At 51.2% G+C, this 18770-nt stretch overlaps 7 protein-coding genes and 1 non-coding gene across 8 annotated transcripts; 5 read left to right on the top strand and 3 right to left on the bottom strand.

Moving 5' to 3' along the window:
- Nucleotides 1-1066: 1066 nt before the first annotated feature.
- Nucleotides 1067-2688, top strand: BCR38DRAFT_331750 (salicylate hydroxylase; the record flags this gene model as incomplete). The annotated part of the gene is made up of 7 exons (XM_040855089.1): nt 1067-1474; nt 1527-1807; nt 1860-1927; nt 1978-2056; nt 2105-2214; nt 2269-2490; nt 2546-2688. The coding sequence occupies 7 exons, from the start codon at nt 1067-1069 to the stop codon at nt 2686-2688; spliced, it is 1311 nt and encodes a 436-aa protein (XP_040720968.1).
- Nucleotides 2689-4194: 1506 nt separating this feature from the next.
- BCR38DRAFT_381909 (alcohol/choline dehydrogenase-like protein) lies at nt 4195-4742 on the top strand (the record flags this gene model as incomplete). Its single annotated transcript, XM_040857419.1, is given in 2 exon segments — nt 4195-4452; nt 4470-4742. The coding sequence occupies 2 exon segments, from the start codon at nt 4195-4197 to the stop codon at nt 4740-4742; spliced, it is 531 nt and encodes a 176-aa protein (XP_040720967.1).
- An 848-nt stretch (nt 4743-5590) lies between these two features.
- On the top strand, nt 5591-5689 carry BCR38DRAFT_t36. Its single transcript has one exon. It is a non-coding gene; the product is annotated as a tRNA-Met (tRNA).
- Nucleotides 5690-5991: 302 nt separating this feature from the next.
- BCR38DRAFT_453929 (glycosyl hydrolase family 61-domain-containing protein) lies at nt 5992-7073 on the bottom strand (the record flags this gene model as incomplete). The annotated part of the gene is made up of 2 exons (XM_040861651.1): nt 5992-6613; nt 6682-7073. 2 exons carry the CDS (start codon nt 7071-7073, stop codon nt 5992-5994), a joined length of 1014 nt encoding a protein of 337 aa, XP_040720966.1.
- Nucleotides 7074-10111: 3038 nt separating this feature from the next.
- BCR38DRAFT_416604 (uncharacterized protein) lies at nt 10112-10732 on the top strand. Its single transcript, XM_040859116.1, has 4 exons — nt 10112-10228; nt 10290-10383; nt 10440-10575; nt 10712-10732. The coding sequence occupies exons 1-4, from the start codon at nt 10139-10141 to the stop codon at nt 10719-10721; spliced, it is 330 nt and encodes a 109-aa protein (XP_040720965.1). The 5' UTR covers nt 10112-10138; the 3' UTR covers nt 10722-10732.
- A 403-nt stretch (nt 10733-11135) lies between these two features.
- BCR38DRAFT_416603 (uncharacterized protein) lies at nt 11136-14041 on the bottom strand. The gene is made up of 2 exons (XM_040859115.1): nt 12343-14041; nt 11136-12278 (listed from the first exon to the last, which is right to left on the bottom strand). The coding sequence occupies exons 1-2, from the start codon at nt 13655-13657 to the stop codon at nt 11488-11490; spliced, it is 2106 nt and encodes a 701-aa protein (XP_040720964.1). The 5' UTR covers nt 13658-14041; the 3' UTR covers nt 11136-11487.
- A 400-nt stretch (nt 14042-14441) lies between these two features.
- On the bottom strand, nt 14442-15956 carry BCR38DRAFT_479869 (26S protease regulatory subunit 4; the record flags this gene model as incomplete). The annotated part of the gene is made up of 3 exons (XM_040863212.1): nt 14442-14948; nt 15010-15822; nt 15912-15956. The coding sequence occupies 3 exons, from the start codon at nt 15954-15956 to the stop codon at nt 14442-14444; spliced, it is 1365 nt and encodes a 454-aa protein (XP_040720963.1).
- An 823-nt stretch (nt 15957-16779) lies between these two features.
- On the top strand, nt 16780-18488 carry BCR38DRAFT_8901 (succinyl-CoA synthetase-like protein). The gene is made up of 5 exons (XM_040865730.1): nt 16780-17144; nt 17258-17286; nt 17372-17498; nt 17552-17640; nt 17728-18488. The coding sequence occupies exons 1-5, from the start codon at nt 16975-16977 to the stop codon at nt 18324-18326; spliced, it is 1014 nt and encodes a 337-aa protein (XP_040720962.1). The 5' UTR covers nt 16780-16974; the 3' UTR covers nt 18327-18488.
- Nucleotides 18489-18770: the final 282 nt, after the last annotated feature.

The following is an 18770-nucleotide window of genomic DNA, read 5'->3' as shown; positions in this document are numbered from 1 at the left end:
ATCAAAATAGCTCTCCGACAGCTACACTTACTGCACTTGACCAGTTTGCGAAGGGTACGACGCAGGTTATGCACCGGCTTGCTCTTTTAGAGGGTGAGAACGCCGCGCTTCGAAAGGCAAATGAGACACTTAGCCGGCGGCGTTATACGAGAAAAAAAACGTTTACAGTATGGAGGATCACTTCGTATACAAGCTGGAGAAGATTTACAGTCTCAGAAGCTAGTTAACGGAGAGTTAGATAATAAATCGCGCTGGAGTCGTAGTCGTACGAGGAGGCCAGAGATACTTCAGCAACGTTGTAGGACGTGCGGAGAGCCCGGTCATAATATGCGTACTTGTCAGAATAGTAAAGAGATATCTGAAGAAGATAGTTCCGAGTAGTTTTAATTATTTTTTTACGTTATAGTTGAATTAACTTATGTCTTATTGTACGAGGTCTTAAGAAGTGTTCAATTGGACCGTGGGGTACGTTACACGATTGTCAAAAGGTACTGCATTGGATACTGGACGAGAACCTTTCCCTCGTTGGCTCTGCATATCACCTTATACATACAAAGGAGTAGCCACTCGCATTGACCACGGAAATAATACGGTACTAATCTAAACTTCCAGCCCGAGGTGTTACAATTTATGTTGAAACCGAACCTAGAGCTGGCGTTCGCCCATTTCAAGGAATATCCTTGCTAGAAGACGAGTACTATCAGGTGACGTTTTGTTGACGGCTTAGCTACCTGTAAGTGTCGTCCCACGATGCTATCCAAGAGGAAGCCAGCTAACCCATTGGGTTTGCGACGAGTAGACCGAATAATATCCGTTATGTTCGGCCAAATAATGAAGCTTATCTCCGTGACTAACTCCAACCCTATGAAAATTGTCAGCGGTAGATCCCGCCAGTGGTCCGGACTTCCCCTGGCGGGGATCCGGTCTTAACAAACTTCATCACGCCCATGTACTGATCCCTCCAGTTAACAACTGCGTGCACTGGACGTAGGGGTTTCAGTATCTTGCAGTCCGAAGTCTTATCCGAAGGCTTATTGACGCTCCACGGTCACCTGCTCTTCAAGTCATGGGACTCAAGGTTATCATCATCGGCGGTGGGATCGCGGGTTTCTCTTGCGCCATTGCACTACGTCGCGCAGGCCATGAGGTGCATATCTACGAGCGATCATCATTCAACAACGAGATAGGCGCCGCTATTCACATACCCCCCAATGCTTCCAGAGCTCTACTACCATGGGGAATGGACCCGGTTAGGTCTAAACTTGTCTTCGCAAAAATTGATTACAGAGCGAGAGGCACAACCCTCGAGAAACTCTACGAGGCCAATCATGAATACGTTACAGAGAAATACGGGGCTCCGTGGTTCTTCGCTCACAGAGTTGACTTACACGACGAATTGAAAAGGCTGGCGACAGAACCAGGGGCAGTTGGGTCGCCTGCCCAGATACACCTCAACTCTGATGCTGTCGAGTTCGTAGGTGGTCTCTGTGGCACCAATGCTAGGCATCGATGCTGACTCTCAAAAGTATCCAGAAAAAGCATCGGTGAGGCTGGCTAATGGAGAGGTCGTAGCAGGGGACTTCATCATCGCGGCGGACGGTATCCATTCTACCGCTGTGAATACTATCCTCGGCTGTGACCACCCGCCGCAGCCTCAGGATAATTACAACTACTGCTTCCGCTTTCTGATTCCGGCTTCCGATATCGAGGAAGATCCTGTCACGAGATGGTGGAATCGGAATGATGATGGCCGGTTCAAAGCCTTCGTGGATCAAAACAAGAGGATTGCGTCGTACCCCTGCCGAAAGTGAGTGGAAGTCACATGGAGTGGAAATAACCCGTGGCTAATTCCTTCTAAGCAATGAGATACACAACTTCGTAGCTATATTTCACACGGACGATGAGGCATCCAGAACAAGGCGAGAAGGTACGACCCCCTTTTCCCCTTTCACGCGTTGCAGCTAACATTTTGAATAGACTGGCAGTCTGAAGTGGAAAAATCCAAGCTTATAGAATGCTTCTCTGATTTCCATTCCGACTTACAGGCCATTCTGAGGTAGGACTTCCAACTCATGCCACTCGCGCATTGACTGACGAATTATAGAAAAGCAACCGACGTGAAACAGTGGGCGCTGCTGTACCGGCCGCCCCTGCCGACTTGGAGAAAAGGGAAGTTGCTTGTTGTTGGCGATGCTGCACATCCTATGCTACCTCGTGAGTACGGCAAAGATGCCTGATCTCGACTGTTAGCCGACTTACTCGCCGTAGATCAAGGACAAGGTGGCGCCCAAGGGATCGAAGATGGCGTCGCCATGGGCATCCTCATGGTCGGTGCCGAGTCCAAAGACGTCCCCCAACGACTTGAGTTATTCGAAAAGTTGCGACACGGCAGGTGCAGTGCGATTCAAATCTTCAGCAATGCTGGCCAAGATGAACCGGAACGCATTGCGGCGGAAGCTTCCAAGTTCATCCCTGTCGACTCCATTCCACGTGAGTACCCTATACCTCGAGGGTCGCATCTGATGCAGATCTGATAGTGTGTTAGGAAACGTGCCCGAGTACTTCGACTTCAACTTTGGCTACGACATCATTCGGGACTCTGTGCTTCATATGGAACAATTAGACTCTGACTTCGAGTTGCCTGGCGACTTCTTCCAAGTTGAACAGATGAGGGGTGTCTACCCTTAGACAGATAAGGACAATTGATCAATTATTGTAGCTTTAAGAAACAGTGGATAACACAAGTCTAGATAGCCCTCAGAGTAATATCAAGTATGCCTGTCTGTGCCCCTTCAGACCAGAAGAAAGCGGCGGTAACAACGCGCTGTTACCACTAAAAATGACCAGAATATGAAACATACGCAGCTCCAAAGCTGTCATATTCATATCACAGTTGCGAGAAGACTAATCCTGAACCAACAAGCTAGCAGCTTGCGACGTTGGGGCCATCCATAACAAGACCACGCACATCTCCAGAGATCATGCACTACTCTGACCCACTTCCTGGGCTCGCCCTTTTCTTATTGTCCAAGCTTTCAAGCTATGTCGGTTCTCTTAACAACATTCCAACGGATGGTTACCTCAATCCTAGTCAAAGGCAAGACTAGCGGCAGACGGGATACATTTCTACTTCTACCCACCAAGCAGCCTTGAGAGGCATTCCCGACTACTCGGCTCGTCGACAGCCTTTCCAAAACCTTTTCTTTCCCAGCATTGCTATCTGGTCATCACATCCTCAACTGCAATTACAGCAAACCAATCCCTACGAACAGGAGGTCTGGCTTTCAATTGTTTGCTCCAGTGAAAGGGCCCGGACTCGGGTGTGATACGACGCTTGGAGAAACCAGCAACCCGAACTAATAATTATCAATCCTTCCCACCACTAACCAAGAGAACCACGCTGGCTATCAGTCAGGTGCTAATTTGACGACAAGTCACAGTGGTACTTTCAACAAACTATTACATCGCCGACTGGAAACCCCAATCAGTCGCAAACTACTTCAGTCTGAGCATCTTTATTTTACAAAATAAATCGAGAAGTATAGCTTATGGGCCGGCAGCTAACCCAAGATCAAACTCGGTACCAACTCGGAGTAAGAACTAGCCAACAGAGGAAGTAGGATCACACAACCTGGAAAGGGTTAATTCCCCGTAGCAAAGCGATATACCAAGAGTTCAAGGCGAACGATCCCAGCTCTGCGTTCACCGAAACGTCAACTTGCAAACACAGGCAAAATGTGCAGAATTATCCAGTGGCAATACAGCTGCCATCACGTCTCCCACACCGGAATGTTGTACTCCTGCGCCAAGGGAACACCCGACGGCAAATTGAACTTGTCGCCCTGCACCGATGTAACGTGGTCCATAGAAGATGCGCCATTCGCGGAGTTGCCCTGCGAGGTCAAGTTCTGCCACTACGATCGCGTCAACCGCCGATGGAATTTCTGATAAAAACGGCGGCTTTTGCCCCAACAAGGGAACGCACTGTATGGGAGAGACTGTGTATGGTACGCCGTGCGTGCGCGATGGTTGCAAGAACTGCAAGGAGACTCTCCTTGTGGGATCGAAGACTCGTAAGTTCTCACAAGTGATATCAAGGTCGACACCCAGTGGGGCCTGGTAGACCAGTACCGCCTCCTGTTGAAGTACTTGCACAAAGAGGCAGTAGCTCAGGAACTCACTATTGGTGATGGAATGTCCCCAGAGTATGCGAACGACACCACGAAGTTATTCTCCAGTTCGTCTGATGGCTACTTCTTCACCCTGCTCGGCGCATTAGAACACCCTTTCCCTCGAGGTTCCGTGCATATCCCATCAAACAACGCATCGGTCCACCCCGTCATTGACCCCCAATATATTTCCCACCCCCTGGACCGGAAGCTACTAGGTATCATCGCTTTGCATCTCCAGAAAATCGCTCAAACTACCCCCTTGAGTGAGTTAGTTGAACAGGTGGGACAGTATACCAGCCCGGATACCACAAACTCGTTGAAGTAAATGTCGAGGAGTGGATCAAGAAGAGCATTCAGAGCGAGTACCATCCAGCAGGGGCTTGCGCGATGTTGCCGAAGGAGAAAGGCGGAGTGATCGATGCCAAGTTGAAGGTAAACGGGACTAGGAACCTGCGCGTGGTGGATCCGAGCATCTTTCCTCTTTTGCCGAGAGCGAACATACAGACGCTGGTGTATGCGGTGGCGGAGAGGGCAGCTAATTGGATCAAGTCGGAGTGCGGTGATGACTGAAGAGATATTTGTGTTGATACGGCTTCAAGGGGCGTGGTAAGGGTAAGACTTTATTCAGCAAGCTAGCGATATCGACCTTTTACCAAAGCAGATGCTGTGGAAAGAAGTGTAAAATGTAGTCAGTCTGAAGAAGCATAACGAGAACCCCTGTTTCTATAGTGGTAGATCAAGGAAGGCTAAGGGGATCAATTTCAGAGGAAATCAACTGTTGTATTTCAGGGGGACGATTATTAATTTTGGCGAGTGACAGCTCAGCTAGCATCAGTTCGTCGTCGTGTGGTTCACAGAGTGATCAGGGTCACGACACAGCTACCTTGGGAATGGCCACAGGTTGTTAGAGGCCAGATAATCTCACAAACTCCATATTCATCCAAAGAAGATGAATCGTGGGACCGCTTAACATGCAACGTGACAGGGCTTCACATGGAAGAGGCAATGACATAAGTCTGTCTACTCGTATCGTCACCTAGGTGATTTATATTCCCCCTTTGCCCCCCGCCCCGGGATGTTTGGACTCACTGTGGTAAAGTGCCGTAGACCGGTGGAAGTTTTAAAGATCTCTTGAAGCTACCAGGTCCACGCTCGTGACTCATCCAGGTATATGAACAGAGGAATTCGGCTACATTAATACCACTGGACGATCAACAAGTGCGTTAGACCTAGGAAAATAACTCTAAAGCCAATTAAAACATTTATGTTTTTGGTTATCGAAGAAATGCTCGGTCATGTGAAATTCAAACAGAGGGTTTGCTGGCAAGCCGTCTAATCAAAGTGTTCGGCGAAAGTTCGGATGACCATGCTCTATCGCTAACTTAGGCACCACTTAATAGCGCAAACTTCAAGTGCAAGTCTTCGTGGCTCAGTTGGTTAGAGCGTTGGTCTCATAAAATGATCCAATCTCAGGTTGGGATATCCAAAGGTCGTGAGTTCGAGTCTCACCGAGGACATGAAACTCAAATTGTTTTTTGCAGTTCTTCTCCATGTTTCAGATAGTGAAAATGGTCGCATTGCTGCCCTCTTTGCCCCTCCTTCTCAATTTTCAGCCCATCTTACTTTTCAAATCCGAGATGGTTACATGGTTTCAGCCATAACAAGTCCGATCATTCATCTGTGTATGCTCTCCATTTGATAAATATATACATTCATTTTGTGGAAAAAAATATTAACACAAAAGCCAAGTGGCCTCTCAAACTGAATCATTTCATGTCCCGTAACTTGCATTTCTTTTTACAGTCCTACCACCAACTTATCAGTTGGCCATTCTCCTCTCCTTGCATGAGGAGGCGGTAGATGAAGCAGTCGCGATAGCAGTAGACAGCGTGGTCGGGGTATCGGCAGCAACAGACGTAGACGCAACAACGGGAGCAGCAGAGCTCGTCATAACGGGTGCCGCACTGGAAGTAGCGACCGAACTCTGAATAGCAGGCACAGAAGAAGCTGCAGCCGACGATGCAGCAGCCTTATTAGCCACAGCACTGGAAGCCCCAGTGGAACCACTGCTGGAACTGGAACCGGAGCAGCTGAAGAGAGCCGGGCCGGGGATGGGGTAGGTCTCCTCGCTCGAGTCCCAGGTGATACCAGCGTCGGTGGGCTGGTAGGCGCCGGGGAAAGAGACAAGGTCACTGGGCACAGTGCTGCCGGTGCCGGTAACTTTCAGCTGGTGGCAGCCCGGGTAGAGCTGGACGCCCGGGTACTCGTTGGCGAGGAAGACGGCGATGATCTCGTGGCGCACCAGGTAGTAGCCCGAGGCGAGGCACTCGGGAATGGTGTAGGTGGCACCCGAGTTGCCGGCCGTCTCGAGGGCCGTTACCGCCCACTCGTTAGTCGCCTTGTCGATGAGGCCGCTTTCGGCGACCTTGAACCAGACGGCACTGTAGGGTTTTGGTTAGTCTTCGTTGTCTGTCGTTCTATGGTTTAGTATGAAAAGGGGTCAACTCACTCGCTCTCAGGCATGTAGTCCTGGCAGCCGGTATCAGGGCATTTCGCCATGTAGGTCACGAGAGCGCCGAAATGCGACTCGGGCCACAGGGTCCAGTGGAGTGTGACTTCGGAGCCCGCAACCGCATCCGCGTGAAGCGCCGCAGGGGAGGAACCGTTGATACCGCCCGCGGAGTAACCTCCACACTGCATGTCTTGGCTGAGAACATCCTGCACGGGGCCGTTGCCCTGGATCGCACGGGCGATGCGCTCCGGGGTGGGGCTCGTGTATGGGTCTTCGTACGGCTTGTAGAAGACGTAGTCTACACCCCCAATGGTGCCGTTCTGGATGTAACCGTGAGCGGCGACAAGTGCCACCGACGACAGGGCTGATAGAGTGGTAACGAACTTCATTTTGCCTATTGGCGGTGATAAAGAATGGACTGGTGGTTATTTAAGGATAAACGATGAGCGGTGGAGACGAAAGTAAAGCGAATGAATACAGCAGAGTGAGTTGTATCGAGTGACTGAGAAGTGTAAAAGAATGGACAGCTCCAGCATCAAAGTCAACCTGGACTTGTTAGTAAGTAAAGGTGAAGAAAGGAAGTGATGAGATAAAATCGTCTCAAGACACAGGCTGAAATACTTGGGATGCGATTGGAGTTATAAGTTATGCGCTGAACTTCAAGGAGTTGCATCGCCAACTACGCATCCCTTGGTAGCAGGGATCGGCTCGACCCGAGGCATCATCCACATACGCAATGTATTTGGACAATTTATTCTCGGTTCCACGGGTTACGGCGCGCTTAGCACCATCTTGGATTCTTGGCCGCGGGATTTGCATCAGATAAACTCAATTGATGAACTGGATAAATGAACTGATTCTCGGTAAGGATCGCGTCGATCCACATACTAAATGTCTTCGTATGATGTAGCGCCGTTTGCTTATCCCTGAAACACTCAGGGGGGTTCCTGATAAAGAGCCGCCGGGGCTCCATGCTGGTTTCATGCAGCCTCAACATCCTTGACTTGATCTCGTGAGGTTTCCAAAAATGGTTATGAGTGAGTGACGAGCCAATTGTATGGCGACTTTTGCATCTGACATCGGAGGATTTCGATGGAGACCTCTATGGGTAACGAATACCGTATATTGCCTCCGGTCTGAGCGACAAATTGAAAATTCATTATATGGGGCCACGACGATGAGTTCGGCTTGTTGCTACCGCGTTGACAAGGTTGCACGACTGTTCGGTTTTGCTAGCTTAAGTTGAAGTTCGTGAGTGAGTAAAGTCGAATCGTTACAAAAGTCTATGTCATCTATAATATTATGGTCGCGATCCATCACTCCACTCAGGGGCGAATTCGACAGTTTGTTAATTCGTAGCCTTAGTTCAATGAGGTTGTTCTTGTCTTTTGCTTTACTCAGGCATTTCGCGTCTTCTGTTCTGTGACTGGGAAGGCTCAGATCAGGGAACTTGCCGCATGTGATGTACTCATGAATGAGCTCTACCGGCTATTGAAACGACGTGTCTTTTCTACTCTGCCTAAAGACTAATGTCTTGAATAGTTTGTGATGTTGAACAACATCGACAATCTTACACTATCCAGATGGTGAATCGGCCTGCATCTTCTCGGAGGAGGGTGGAAACTTGTCGGACTTATTCGTTGCAAAGAAAGCCTTGAATCAAGCTGATATCTGAAGAATCCGAAATATCAAGTTGACTTGGCTATTGAAACGGGGTCAGGCGGTCAGTAGGATATACCTACCACCTAACACACTGAACAGACGGCTCCAGTGCCAACAGATCCCATCTCTTGGTTTGATCAGACGAAGATCGTGGTACTGGTTGTAAGAGCTTCGCTCTTACACGTCTGGTGCGCGAGTTGGTCGGATGTGCCTCTGAGACTCTCGTCGGAATGATACTCAGAACAAGACGTCTGGCTCTGGAAGTCGAATTGAAGCTCTCACTAGCACTAGATTTCTCTGATCAGAGCAAGATACAATCCTCTGTCATTGTCAAGGCTAGGATGAGGGCAGAATAATAGGATTTCGAAAGTAGTGTCTAAGTGCATGTAGGAATGAACCGCATAATTGAAGGGCTAGCTAACTAGAATAGAAAACAAAAGTCAAGTTGATTGAATAAGATGATGAAAAGAGATGATGAAAAAAGATGCGTGAAGATGGGGGACTCGTGTTCTACTCTGCCTCTGTGCCTCTTAAAGAAGAGAAAATAAACTTTCTCCTAGCCCCGTAACCTATTTCCCTGATGTCCGGCCTTACCCCGTTACACTATACGGGGTTTAAATACATCAAAGAATTACCAGTATCTCTGGATTCAGTAGTGATATACATAGTAAATTGGAGACCAGTACATTCCGTCACATATCATCATTAGGGCCAAAAAGGGGGTCAACCGGCCCAACGGCTTGGAAAAGTTGGAAACAAGGAAATAACAGTAAATTGGCTGTAAGGTTCGACAAAAGTAGTAATACTTCGACAATAATGCTATACTACTTCTGCGTTAAAATCTGCCTACGTGTAAGTGTGACGATCGATACTTGTATGCAATTAATGCATTCGTCAACACAGGCTAGCGCGAGCCAAGAGACAGACTTCTATCGGATACAAATAGGATCATTTCCTCTCTTTTCCCGATGGACTTTGCAGTATCTTATTATCTCTCTCAGGTAACAATATCATTCCATGTCTACCTCACAGCCCTTCTCCGCTGCCGAATTGTTCTCGTTGAAAGGCTGGGTTGCAGTCGATACGTGAATCTGCATCAGATGGTACGAAACATGGCTGACAATATGCCGTGAAGTGGCCGGAGGCGGCACAGGAATGGGTCTTCGTGCATCTGTCCCGCCCATTCCGGTGACGAATCAGCTTCTAAAGATATAACCTAGTGACGGCCTAAGCCTACGCCGCAAATGGTGCAAAGGTCTACATCCTCGGGTGCCGCCAGGAGGTTCTCAAGAAGAGTGCTTGAATCCATGGTGTTCCCGAGAAACCTGGATCAAGCGGCAGATCCATCGTGCCCCTGGTCATGGACGTGACTTCGAAGGAAAGCATCAAGCACGCCGTTGCCGAGACACCGAAGAACGAGGAGAACATTAATATGTGATTGCATCCCGGGAACAGGTGTCGATAAAGTATTCGCTGCTCACACTTTGAAATGTCAGACTCGTCAACGCTGTCGGAATCTTTGCGTGCGGCGCTGCTGTCCCCGGCTCTGCTGGCGCTCAAGCTTGCAGCAAAGCGATGTTCGCCGGGGAGATTGACGATGTTTGGCACAAGCGTATGTTACTAATCCCTAGTCACCGTGTGCGCCTTTTGGTAACATACACTCCAGAGTACGCGACCAGTAAATTTGCCCCGTACTTCGTAACGGCGGTGTTTCTCCCCTTCTTGTCAAAGCTGGGGCGAGCCCGAGCGGCAGCCCGGGTAATGTCATCAACATACTAAGAAAAGATGTACTATGAAAATCGTGGATAGACGCCTACATGAAGTTGCCAAGACATGGACTAGTATGGCTTGCAGGCTAACCAAGGGTCTGTTCGCATACAGTGTAAGTGATTCCTCTGTTCCACTTCTCCCTGCGCCGACTTACGTGAGATATTCGTGTTTAGTCTAGCAAAGCCGCCGCATTGCACCTAACGCAAAAGATGGCCTATGAGCTTGGCAAGGACGAGATCGGTGTACGCGTCAACAACATCGCCCCAAGCAAGTCACCCCCATGCCCAAGGCAAAATTCTTCAAGATCTAACACATCATCTTAGTTCCCACTCCGACCGGAATGACCGGCCCTGTCGACGACGAGAACATTGGTTCTACTCAGACGAGGTCTTCGCCATGGTGCACGCAGCAAAGGGTGGCACTTCGAGACGACAGAAAAAACGTCAGGAGATCACCACGGTAAGTGGCCAGGTCCTGTTCCCGCGCGTGCCGATTTTGACGCACTCGTTTTCTATGTCTCAAGGCCATGTGACTCTGGCTGCCGATGGGGCTGTTTTGAGGCCGTCATCCCGACTGATGGAGGGGAATTGATCAGACATCGGTGATTCAAACCAGGAATATAAGGCGGCGTCTTGGTTCTGGAGCTTGGACATCATCATATCAGAAGAGACTGAGTACCCTTGTGTAGTATTCTAGGCCTATTACATCTGTGCAAAAATTCCGCTATTGCAATTAAATTCTCGCCAAATACTCAGGCTTTATAACTAATGTCTAACGTCGTATTCCGGACGACAACATCGGTCTACGAGAATTAAGGAGTTACAAGTGTATACTGACTTCTATGTGCACCGTGTCCGAATATAGCTAGTCTCAGCCAGCAGGACACGTTATAACATGGTTCCCACGCTGCTTCCTACACCCTATATAATCTTTGGAGATACATCATGCCGAGATCACATCCTTGAACTCGGAAGAATAGATAGATAACTTCTGCCACAGCGGTTTTAAATACACATCTGTGTGTTAGAGGATACAAACGCTGATTTCACACGTCCCGAGTCTTTTAGTTCCACATTTAAGCGATACGTTGATTGTCTCCTGTTATTGGGTCAGACGAATACTTGTAGCAGTATGTCGTGTTTCTGAGTGCAGAATATCGCGCATAAATTCGCTGGGTTGGGAACAGTTGCAATTAAGCCTGAAATTGATTTCAAGACCAAGTATTCAGTAGGTGCTTTACTCGCTTCTCATGCCTACTTACTCATCACGGCGCGATTATCCTAGTATTACCCACCCGTCCACCAACCACTCGACGTCAGCAAAAGAGACCCCGTACCATCCATGCTTCCAGGTCATCCGATAAAGAACAAACTAGGCAAACTTGACCCCACCTTGCATTTCTTCATCCTTCTCCTTGTGCACGCCCTCTGTGCCCGCCAAATCCCCCGGCGTTGGCCCTGCCACCTGGCCCAGCACCGTCTCATCCGCACTCTTCCCCTCCGCCGCCCGCAAAACCTCCATCAACTGTTTTGCGCCCGTGGGCCACATCACCACCCCATCCTTACCCGTGGCCAGTGGACCCGAATCCTTCACCTTCCCTTTCAAAATCTGCTCCACCGAAACCTTCTCCCCGTAGAAATCCGCATTCGCGCCGGGCCGCTCTATGATAATCGTCCCGTCCGCCTGGACGCCGGCGTAAAACCCCCGGCTCTTCATGTAGCTCCAAACGGGTTTCCCGCCCTTGAGCGCACCTTCCAGACTAGCGCCTGCTCCGATGGGACCCGCGACGACAGCTACCTCGCCACCAAGGCTGAGGCGCGGCTTGATGAAGGCCTGGACCGCCGCTTCGGTGTTGAGCACGCAGACGCAATCGTAGATATCCAGACCGACCATGAAGCCTGCGCCCAGGGTGTGTACTAAGAAGCCTGAGGGTGGCGACCATGAGCCGTCTGGGAGACGGGCGACGACGATGCCGGAGCCGCCGGCGCCTGAGATGTGCAGACCGGTGCGCAAAGTGGTAAAGATGGCTATGCCTTTGGCTTGCTGCACAGCCTTGGGGGGTATCTTGACCAGCGCTTTGCCCTTTGTGCTAGGGCCAGGGGTTGTTGGATGGCCGGGAGATGGAGGCGGGTAGTTCAAGTTCGAGGTGTAGAAGCCATCCTCTGTTTGAGTTTTGGTTAGTCGAGGTGTACGAGTGTAGAGGGGGGCAATAAGGGAGGTACATACTGCAGAAGGATTTCAGAATTCGTGCGCCCTTATCGCACTCCTTGTCCATAGTCGTCGGCCAAAATGCCTCTGAGCCAAGCTTGTTGGTCACCTTGTTGATAGGCACGCCGGCCTTGACGCCCCATTGGTAAAGTCGCTCGCCGAAACCTTTCTTAGTCTTGCCATCGGCTCCAGCCGAAGGCGCTCCGGCTCCAGCCCCAGTTCCGGCTCCAAGTCCAACACCGGCAGCGGCAGCAGCAGGAACATGGCTTCCGCTCGCTTGTGCCTGATGATCAGTGGGTGGTACAGCGCTGTGACTCCCTGGACCAGGGGCAGGCGCAGGGACATAGGCCGATGACTGCCCTTGACTCGGGCTCCGTCGAGGAGGCAAAGCTGGGGGTTTCGCGTCACTTGGGACGTGAAAACCTGGCGGTGGCGGGGAGTAGCCCGGCGGAGGCGCATCTGTGCTTGCGTCTTCATACGGATGCGACTTGAGCGGATTGGGGTGCGCCTGGCTTTGATTTGGTGGCGGGCCGGGAGGTGGGGGAGGATAAAACTGCTCGGCGTGCTTCTGGTCCGATGGCGGAGGTCCCGGAGGCGGAGGAGGGAAATAGCCCGGTGTCTGCTGGTTTTTTTCGTCCTGTACAGATAATGGGTTATACTCAACTCCATGCTGATCTTCATGGTAATCAGGTGGATTGTCGTCAGCTTGCACCGTGTGCTCGGCGGCATGCGCAGATTTTGGACTGCCCAGGGTCTGAGGCTCTGGTTCTGCAGACCCCAAAATGCTCGCGGCTTGATTTTCTGGGTGTGCAGACCCTGGAAGGTTTCCAGCTTGCCCAGATTGGTGATTTGGGTGCGCTGATGACGGGTTGCTGTGAGCCCGGTGGTATAGAGGTTTAGGATACGCCGACGGATCGTCCTCGGGCTCGTACTGCTTTCCCGGGTCGGCTGAGGGCGGGTAGCTTGACACTTGATGCTGATGGGCTGGGTGCGCAGATGGTGGATTGCTCTGCGGCTGATATTGAGGCTCCTGGTTTGTGTATGTAGGGCCTTGGGTTGGAGCTTGCTGTTGTTGCGACTGTTCTGGCTCGTGGCCAGGAAGCTCGGAGGGATGGGCATTGGCACTCTCGTCATAATAGCTCGAGTCTTGGCCCTGCGCACCAGCTTGGGGCGCATTTGCGCTGGCAGGCGGTGGCATATGGCCTTGTCCAGGTCTAAGTGAAAGGGGAACATCTGCGTTGGCGGAAACGTCTTCCTTGGCGGAAACGTCTTCCTGGGTGGATGTTGGCTTGTGGCCTTGGCCAGGTCTGAGTGAAGCCGGATGTTCGTCCATGGTCGACGGTTGAGAATTGATTGTGTAGATTACGTTTAGAAAGATTTATTCAAGGTTTTTGGATAGAATCGCAGCGCCGAAAGTCAATGTCGAAGACGAGGAACGATAGTTTTAAATGGCATGAACTGCGAGAAAAATAGCTTGGTCAAGGTATATACGGCCCACTCGTGCAGTTGGTCGTACGCGTATCAGGAAGAAGTTGAGTTGGGTTCGTTGCCTTGATTCAGTATTGCGCACATGTACTGTGGCTGGACAACACCAACTGAGTTTGCTCGAGGAGCATCGGCTGCTGGAAACCGTGGAATGAGGCAAATAATGCGTTGATTCACAGCTTGGGACTTGGTACAGCCCACGAGAAATCGCACCAAGCTGGTGGGATGACGCTTGATGTCATCGCCACACTGGGCGCAGCACCATGTCCAGGTCCAGCACTCGGCAATCCCTGCCCAACGCTACTCTGCACTGCAATGTGAGAGGGTCGATGGGGCAAGGGCCAATACGACCGGGTCGACTCCGGATCATTGAACATTATGGCGATTGGCTAACATCGACGGTATTCTTACGCAGAATATGTTACCCATATACATGAGCTACTTGAAATTCGTATACTGGGTGACATGTTGCAAACAATATGAGGAAGGCAAAGTAATGGTATAACGTGGCCGGGCAAGGACGAGCCGAGACGCCCGGTTCGAGTCCACAACTCAATTGTCTTCTCTATCGTAAATGTTCGGCAAGTCCCTTTCACAGCTGGCCCCAGCCATTATCTAGTACAAGTCCCCGCCTACAAGTACAAACCCTCAGGCTCACCTTCCTGCTTGGTCTTCAAGACCCTCTCCCTGGCGGCTCTGAAATCGGCCATTTGGACTCTCATGCGCCGCTCTCTCAGAGCCATCAAGCCAGCTTCGGAGCAAATGGCTTTGATATCGGCACCACTCAAGTCGTCCTTCTGCGAGATGAACTCGTCGAGATCCACATCCTCGTTCAAACTCATCTTAGAAGTGTGCAGGTTGAAGATCTTGCGCTTGGTGTTCTGGTCAGGGTTTTCGAAGAGGATCTTTCGGTCGATACGGCCAGGTCGAATAAGAGCAGGATCAAGCGTCTCAATCTTGTTGGTGGCCATGATGACCTTGACGTCACCACGATCATCGAAACCGTCGAGTTGGTTCAGAAGTTCAAGCATGGTTCGCTGGACCTCACGCTCACCACCCGATGTTGAGTCATATCGCTTCGTACCGATTGCGTCGATTTCATCGATGAAAACGATGGAAGGGGCATTTTCGGCAGCGGCCTGATAGTAGTTAGCATATGTATTAGACAATTCATACTTCGATATGACGCAATCAACAGACCTGGAAGAGTTGCCGGACAAGGCGAGGGCCATCGCCCAAGTACTTCTGGATCAGCTCACTGCCCACGATGCGCAAGAAAGTTGCAGACGTCTGGTTGGCCACAGCCTTCGCGAGAAGTGTCTTTCCTGTACCTGGCGCACCGTAGAGAATGACACCCTTGGGAGGCTTGATGCCCATCTCCTCGTACAACTCGGGATGCAGCAATGGCAACTCGACCGACTCGCGCACCTCCTGGATCTGCTGTTCCAAACCACCAATGTCCGCATATGACTCGGTCGGTGCCTTGTCAAGCTTCATGACATTGACGGCCGGATCCGTATCGTCGGTGAGCACTCCCACTATGGAGACGCTCTTGTGGTGAAGCAACACGGAGGCGCCAGGTTCCAATAGGTCCTTGTCGACGAAACTCATGATGCTGACGTAATACTCAGGACCCGTGGTACTCGAGACGATGGCATGATCATCATCAATCATCTCCTCCAGGGTACCAACCCCCATCGGACTGCCTCGCATGTCGTCCACACGACCACGTTCGTCGGCCATTCTGTCGGCAGATTCGATATCCGTAGGGGCAGGACCCTGGTTGTCTTTGGCGGCCTTGGCTTTGCGTAGACGCTCTTGGTTCTCGACGTATTCCTCTTCGAGCAGCAGGTGGTCGTGGATGCGCTGCATTCGCAGCAGACGCAGCTTACATCGACTCGTTGGGAAGACAGCGGGAAGCTTGGCGGCGGCGGACGTGCCGGCTGCCTTTCTCTTCTTGCGGCCGATACGGGTGGTCGGACGCGGCGGTGGTTCGTACTTAGGCTTCTCCTTCTGTTGACGCCATATCCATTAGTGACTGAATGGGTGGATAGGTGCGATGACGATGTGATATTCGACATGACAGGTTCTTCTGCGCATACCTTCTTATCCTTCTCATCCTTTCCGTCTTGGCCACCTCCGCCCATTCCGGACTGGTTCTGACCCTGGATTCACTGAGTCAGTGCGGTGTCAAGCGCTGGCCCTTGAGAGGCATTGGAGCTCACCATCTTGACGAGCTGATGACCTGACCCGGTCAAACGAAGCAATGCCGGTTGAAAAGCAGGGTTACAGAGGTGGATCTAGCAGAATATTGATTCCGTTGAGGCTCGGACTTTTCCACAGGATCGTAAAGGTGACCGTGGTAAGTAGCGGCGATGGTCGACGTGGTTGTTGATGGATGGATGGAGTGAGGCAGGGACAATCTAAAGCTGCCGACTGTCCAGCATTGCCTCGTCGCTTCCATATCAGGCGCCCAGGGAGACGCGCCAGGCTGAGATCAGATGGTCAGTGCGCTCGCTCTAGGCTCCGTGCTCCGTGCTCTGTGCCTCCAACTGGGAACTTTTTATGGACAACAACAGCAAGCCTTGCCAGCTGAGGCTGTTGCGGCAGCCGCCACCATCTGCATCTAAGTTTTTGGCATTCAGAGGCCCGGCAGCTGGAGGCAAGCTGCAATTCAGAAGTCAACTTGAGCGACTCGCAACTATGACATTTCTTCAGAACATTGAGTATCTTGAGATCCAGGATTTAAGTAGGCAGCAAACCCTTGAACGATAGACCGTTTAATAGATGATATGCTACAGTCGCAATAGGACAACTACAGGAAATACTCCAACAAACAGTTTTGTCCTGGTCTTTGTCCGATGTTCACAACAAGTCGGAATTACCCGGACGGACTGACCCGATGTGCGGAACCCAATGCTGCAACTTGCGCCTGTTGCAGCGAGAAAAACGGCCCGCTTCGAAGCATAAGTTTTGATTGACGTTGCTAGTGCAGGTGATAGGCTTGATTTCCGAACAGCTACTCCAACCTCCAGCCTTGTAAATAACTCGCCTTTGATACCACCATTTCTCGCTCCTCGACCCCTATTTTGCGGCACATACCTTGCAGGTGACTAGCTGCAGCTCCTCCCGGTACTCTTTTTGAGCCATCCCCCAGATCTCAAGATGCAGGCCTTCTCGAGACAGCTTCGCGGTACTGGTGCAGCTTCCCTGCGCCAGCTCTCCCGTCGCACCTACAGCTCGACTTCCTCCCCCTATTCCAAGACCATTGACAACTTGCGCATCAATGGCGACACCAAGGTCATCTACCAGGGCTTCACTGGCAAGCAAGGAACGTGCGTGATAACCCCCCATACCAGCCCACCAAGCTTCTGCGAAAGCTGGCGAGATGCGACGGACCTGCAAAACTGCAATGGAGCTCGATGTACTGACAGCTACATTTTCACAGGTTCCATGCGCAACAAGCTATCGAATATGGTAAATCTCCTCCCCGACGATGAATCCTTCAAACTGTCATCCCTAGCCAACAGACGAGCACATCTGACATGAATAATCGCAACAGGTACCAAGGTTGTAGGAGGCACGAATCCCAAGAAGGCTGGTCAGACACATCTGGGACTTCCTGTCTTTGGCAACGTTGGCGAGGCTGTCAAGGAGACCGGAGCTACTGCTACGGCGATTTTCGTCCCGTAAGCCTGGTCTACAATCCGAGCCTGCAGAAGTTCGCGCTAATGGTTTATAGCCCTCCTTTGGCTGCAGCAGGTATCGAAGAGGCCGTCGCCGCTGAGATTCCCCTGGTTGTCTGTATCACGGAAGGCATTCCCCAACATGGTATGTAGGAAGGTTATCGAAGCTTGCTTCAACTTGCTCCATGGGCTCGCTCGGTTGGCTATATAGGGTGGACTAACGCTCTCTCAGACATGGTTCGCATAACCAGCATGCTCAAGTCCCAATCCAAGACCCGTCTCGTCGGCCCCAACTGCCCTGGTATCATTGCCCCTGGCCTATGCAAGATTGGTATCATGCCCGGCTTCATCCACAAGCGTGGTCGCATCGGTATCGTTTCGCGCTCGGGTACCTTGACGTACGAGGCCGTCAACCAGACGACGCTGGAAGGCCTGGGCCAGTCGCTTGTTGTTGGTATTGGCGGTGACCCCTTCAGCGGCACCAACTTCATCGACTGCCTCAACGTCTTCCTGAAGGACGAGGAGACAGACGGTATCATCATGATCGGAGAGATCGGTGGCTCGGCCGAGGAGGACGCCGCGGATTTCCTGAAGACAAACAACATTGGCGGCACGGACGGCAACGGCAAGCCCGTTGTCAGCTTCATCGCCGGTATCAGCGCCCCGCCAGGCAGACGCATGGGACACGCAGGTGCTATTGTTAGCGGTGGCAAGGGAGGTGCGGATTCTAAGATCAAGGCATTGGAGGCCGCTGGTGTCGTGGTTGAGCTGAGCCCTGCTGGGCTGGGACGGGCAATGCGCGAACAGTTCGTCAAGCGGGACTTGCTGTAAAGTTTTGCAATGAACAAAACGGATAATGACCTGGTTTGGGACGGCTTGCACACGCGGTGACCATCTCAAACTAGGTGTGTACGTTGGACACAGGCTTTTGATCGGACGAATCTGATCGACTCAGCAAACTGCATAATGAGTGTGGATACCTGTTTTCCCTTTTCTCATCCGATGATAGACGGACGCGACGGCAGATGGTGCAATGTATCTTATCTTGTTATTGTTAGTCTTGCCTCTTGCGAGCTGATTCCCCGTATCACAGTTCAACTCGACCGCTTGGGACTTAAAGCTATCCAATTCCCGATTTGTCCTGGCCCTTTGCTATGTGCAGGGCCCCGTTGGCCGGCCGTGGGGCCATCCTCCCCAGAAAGATGTGTGCATGTGCATACAATCATGGTCAGGTGATCCAGCCTAGGAAAATTGCTCACTCAGCCCCGAAAGAAG

The sequence above is a fragment of the Pseudomassariella vexata genome (genome assembly GCF_002105095.1).
Source record: "Pseudomassariella vexata strain CBS 129021 chromosome Unknown BCR38scaffold_1, whole genome shotgun sequence".
NCBI classification, from domain to species: domain Eukaryota; kingdom Fungi; phylum Ascomycota; class Sordariomycetes; order Amphisphaeriales; family Pseudomassariaceae; genus Pseudomassariella; species Pseudomassariella vexata.
Note: the sequence above shows the minus strand (reverse complement) of the source record. Positions and strands in the feature narration are given on the sequence as shown.

Excerpts from the sequence above, each read along its gene's own strand:
- BCR38DRAFT_416603 (XM_040859115.1), bottom strand. The coding sequence starts at position 13,657 with ATGGACGAACATCCGGCTTCACTCAGACCTGGCCAAGGCCACAAGCCA. Across the intron at positions 12,279-12,342 it reads AATTCTGAAATCCTTCTGCA|AGGATGGCTTCTACACCTCG; the intron begins GTATGTACCTCC and ends AAACTCAAACAG.
- BCR38DRAFT_8901 (XM_040865730.1), top strand. The coding sequence starts at position 16,975 with ATGCAGGCCTTCTCGAGACAGCTTCGCGGTACTGGTGCAGCTTCCCTG. Across the intron at positions 17,499-17,551 it reads GCTACGGCGATTTTCGTCCC|CCCTCCTTTGGCTGCAGCAG; the intron begins GTAAGCCTGGTC and ends AATGGTTTATAG. Across the intron at positions 17,641-17,727 it reads GGAAGGCATTCCCCAACATG|ACATGGTTCGCATAACCAGC; the intron begins GTATGTAGGAAG and ends ACGCTCTCTCAG.
- BCR38DRAFT_416604 (XM_040859116.1), top strand. The coding sequence starts at position 10,139 with ATGAAAATCGTGGATAGACGCCTACATGAAGTTGCCAAGACATGGACT. Across the intron at positions 10,229-10,289 it reads AGGGTCTGTTCGCATACAGT|TCTAGCAAAGCCGCCGCATT; the intron begins GTAAGTGATTCC and ends ATTCGTGTTTAG. Across the intron at positions 10,384-10,439 it reads CGTCAACAACATCGCCCCAA|TTCCCACTCCGACCGGAATG; the intron begins GCAAGTCACCCC and ends ACATCATCTTAG.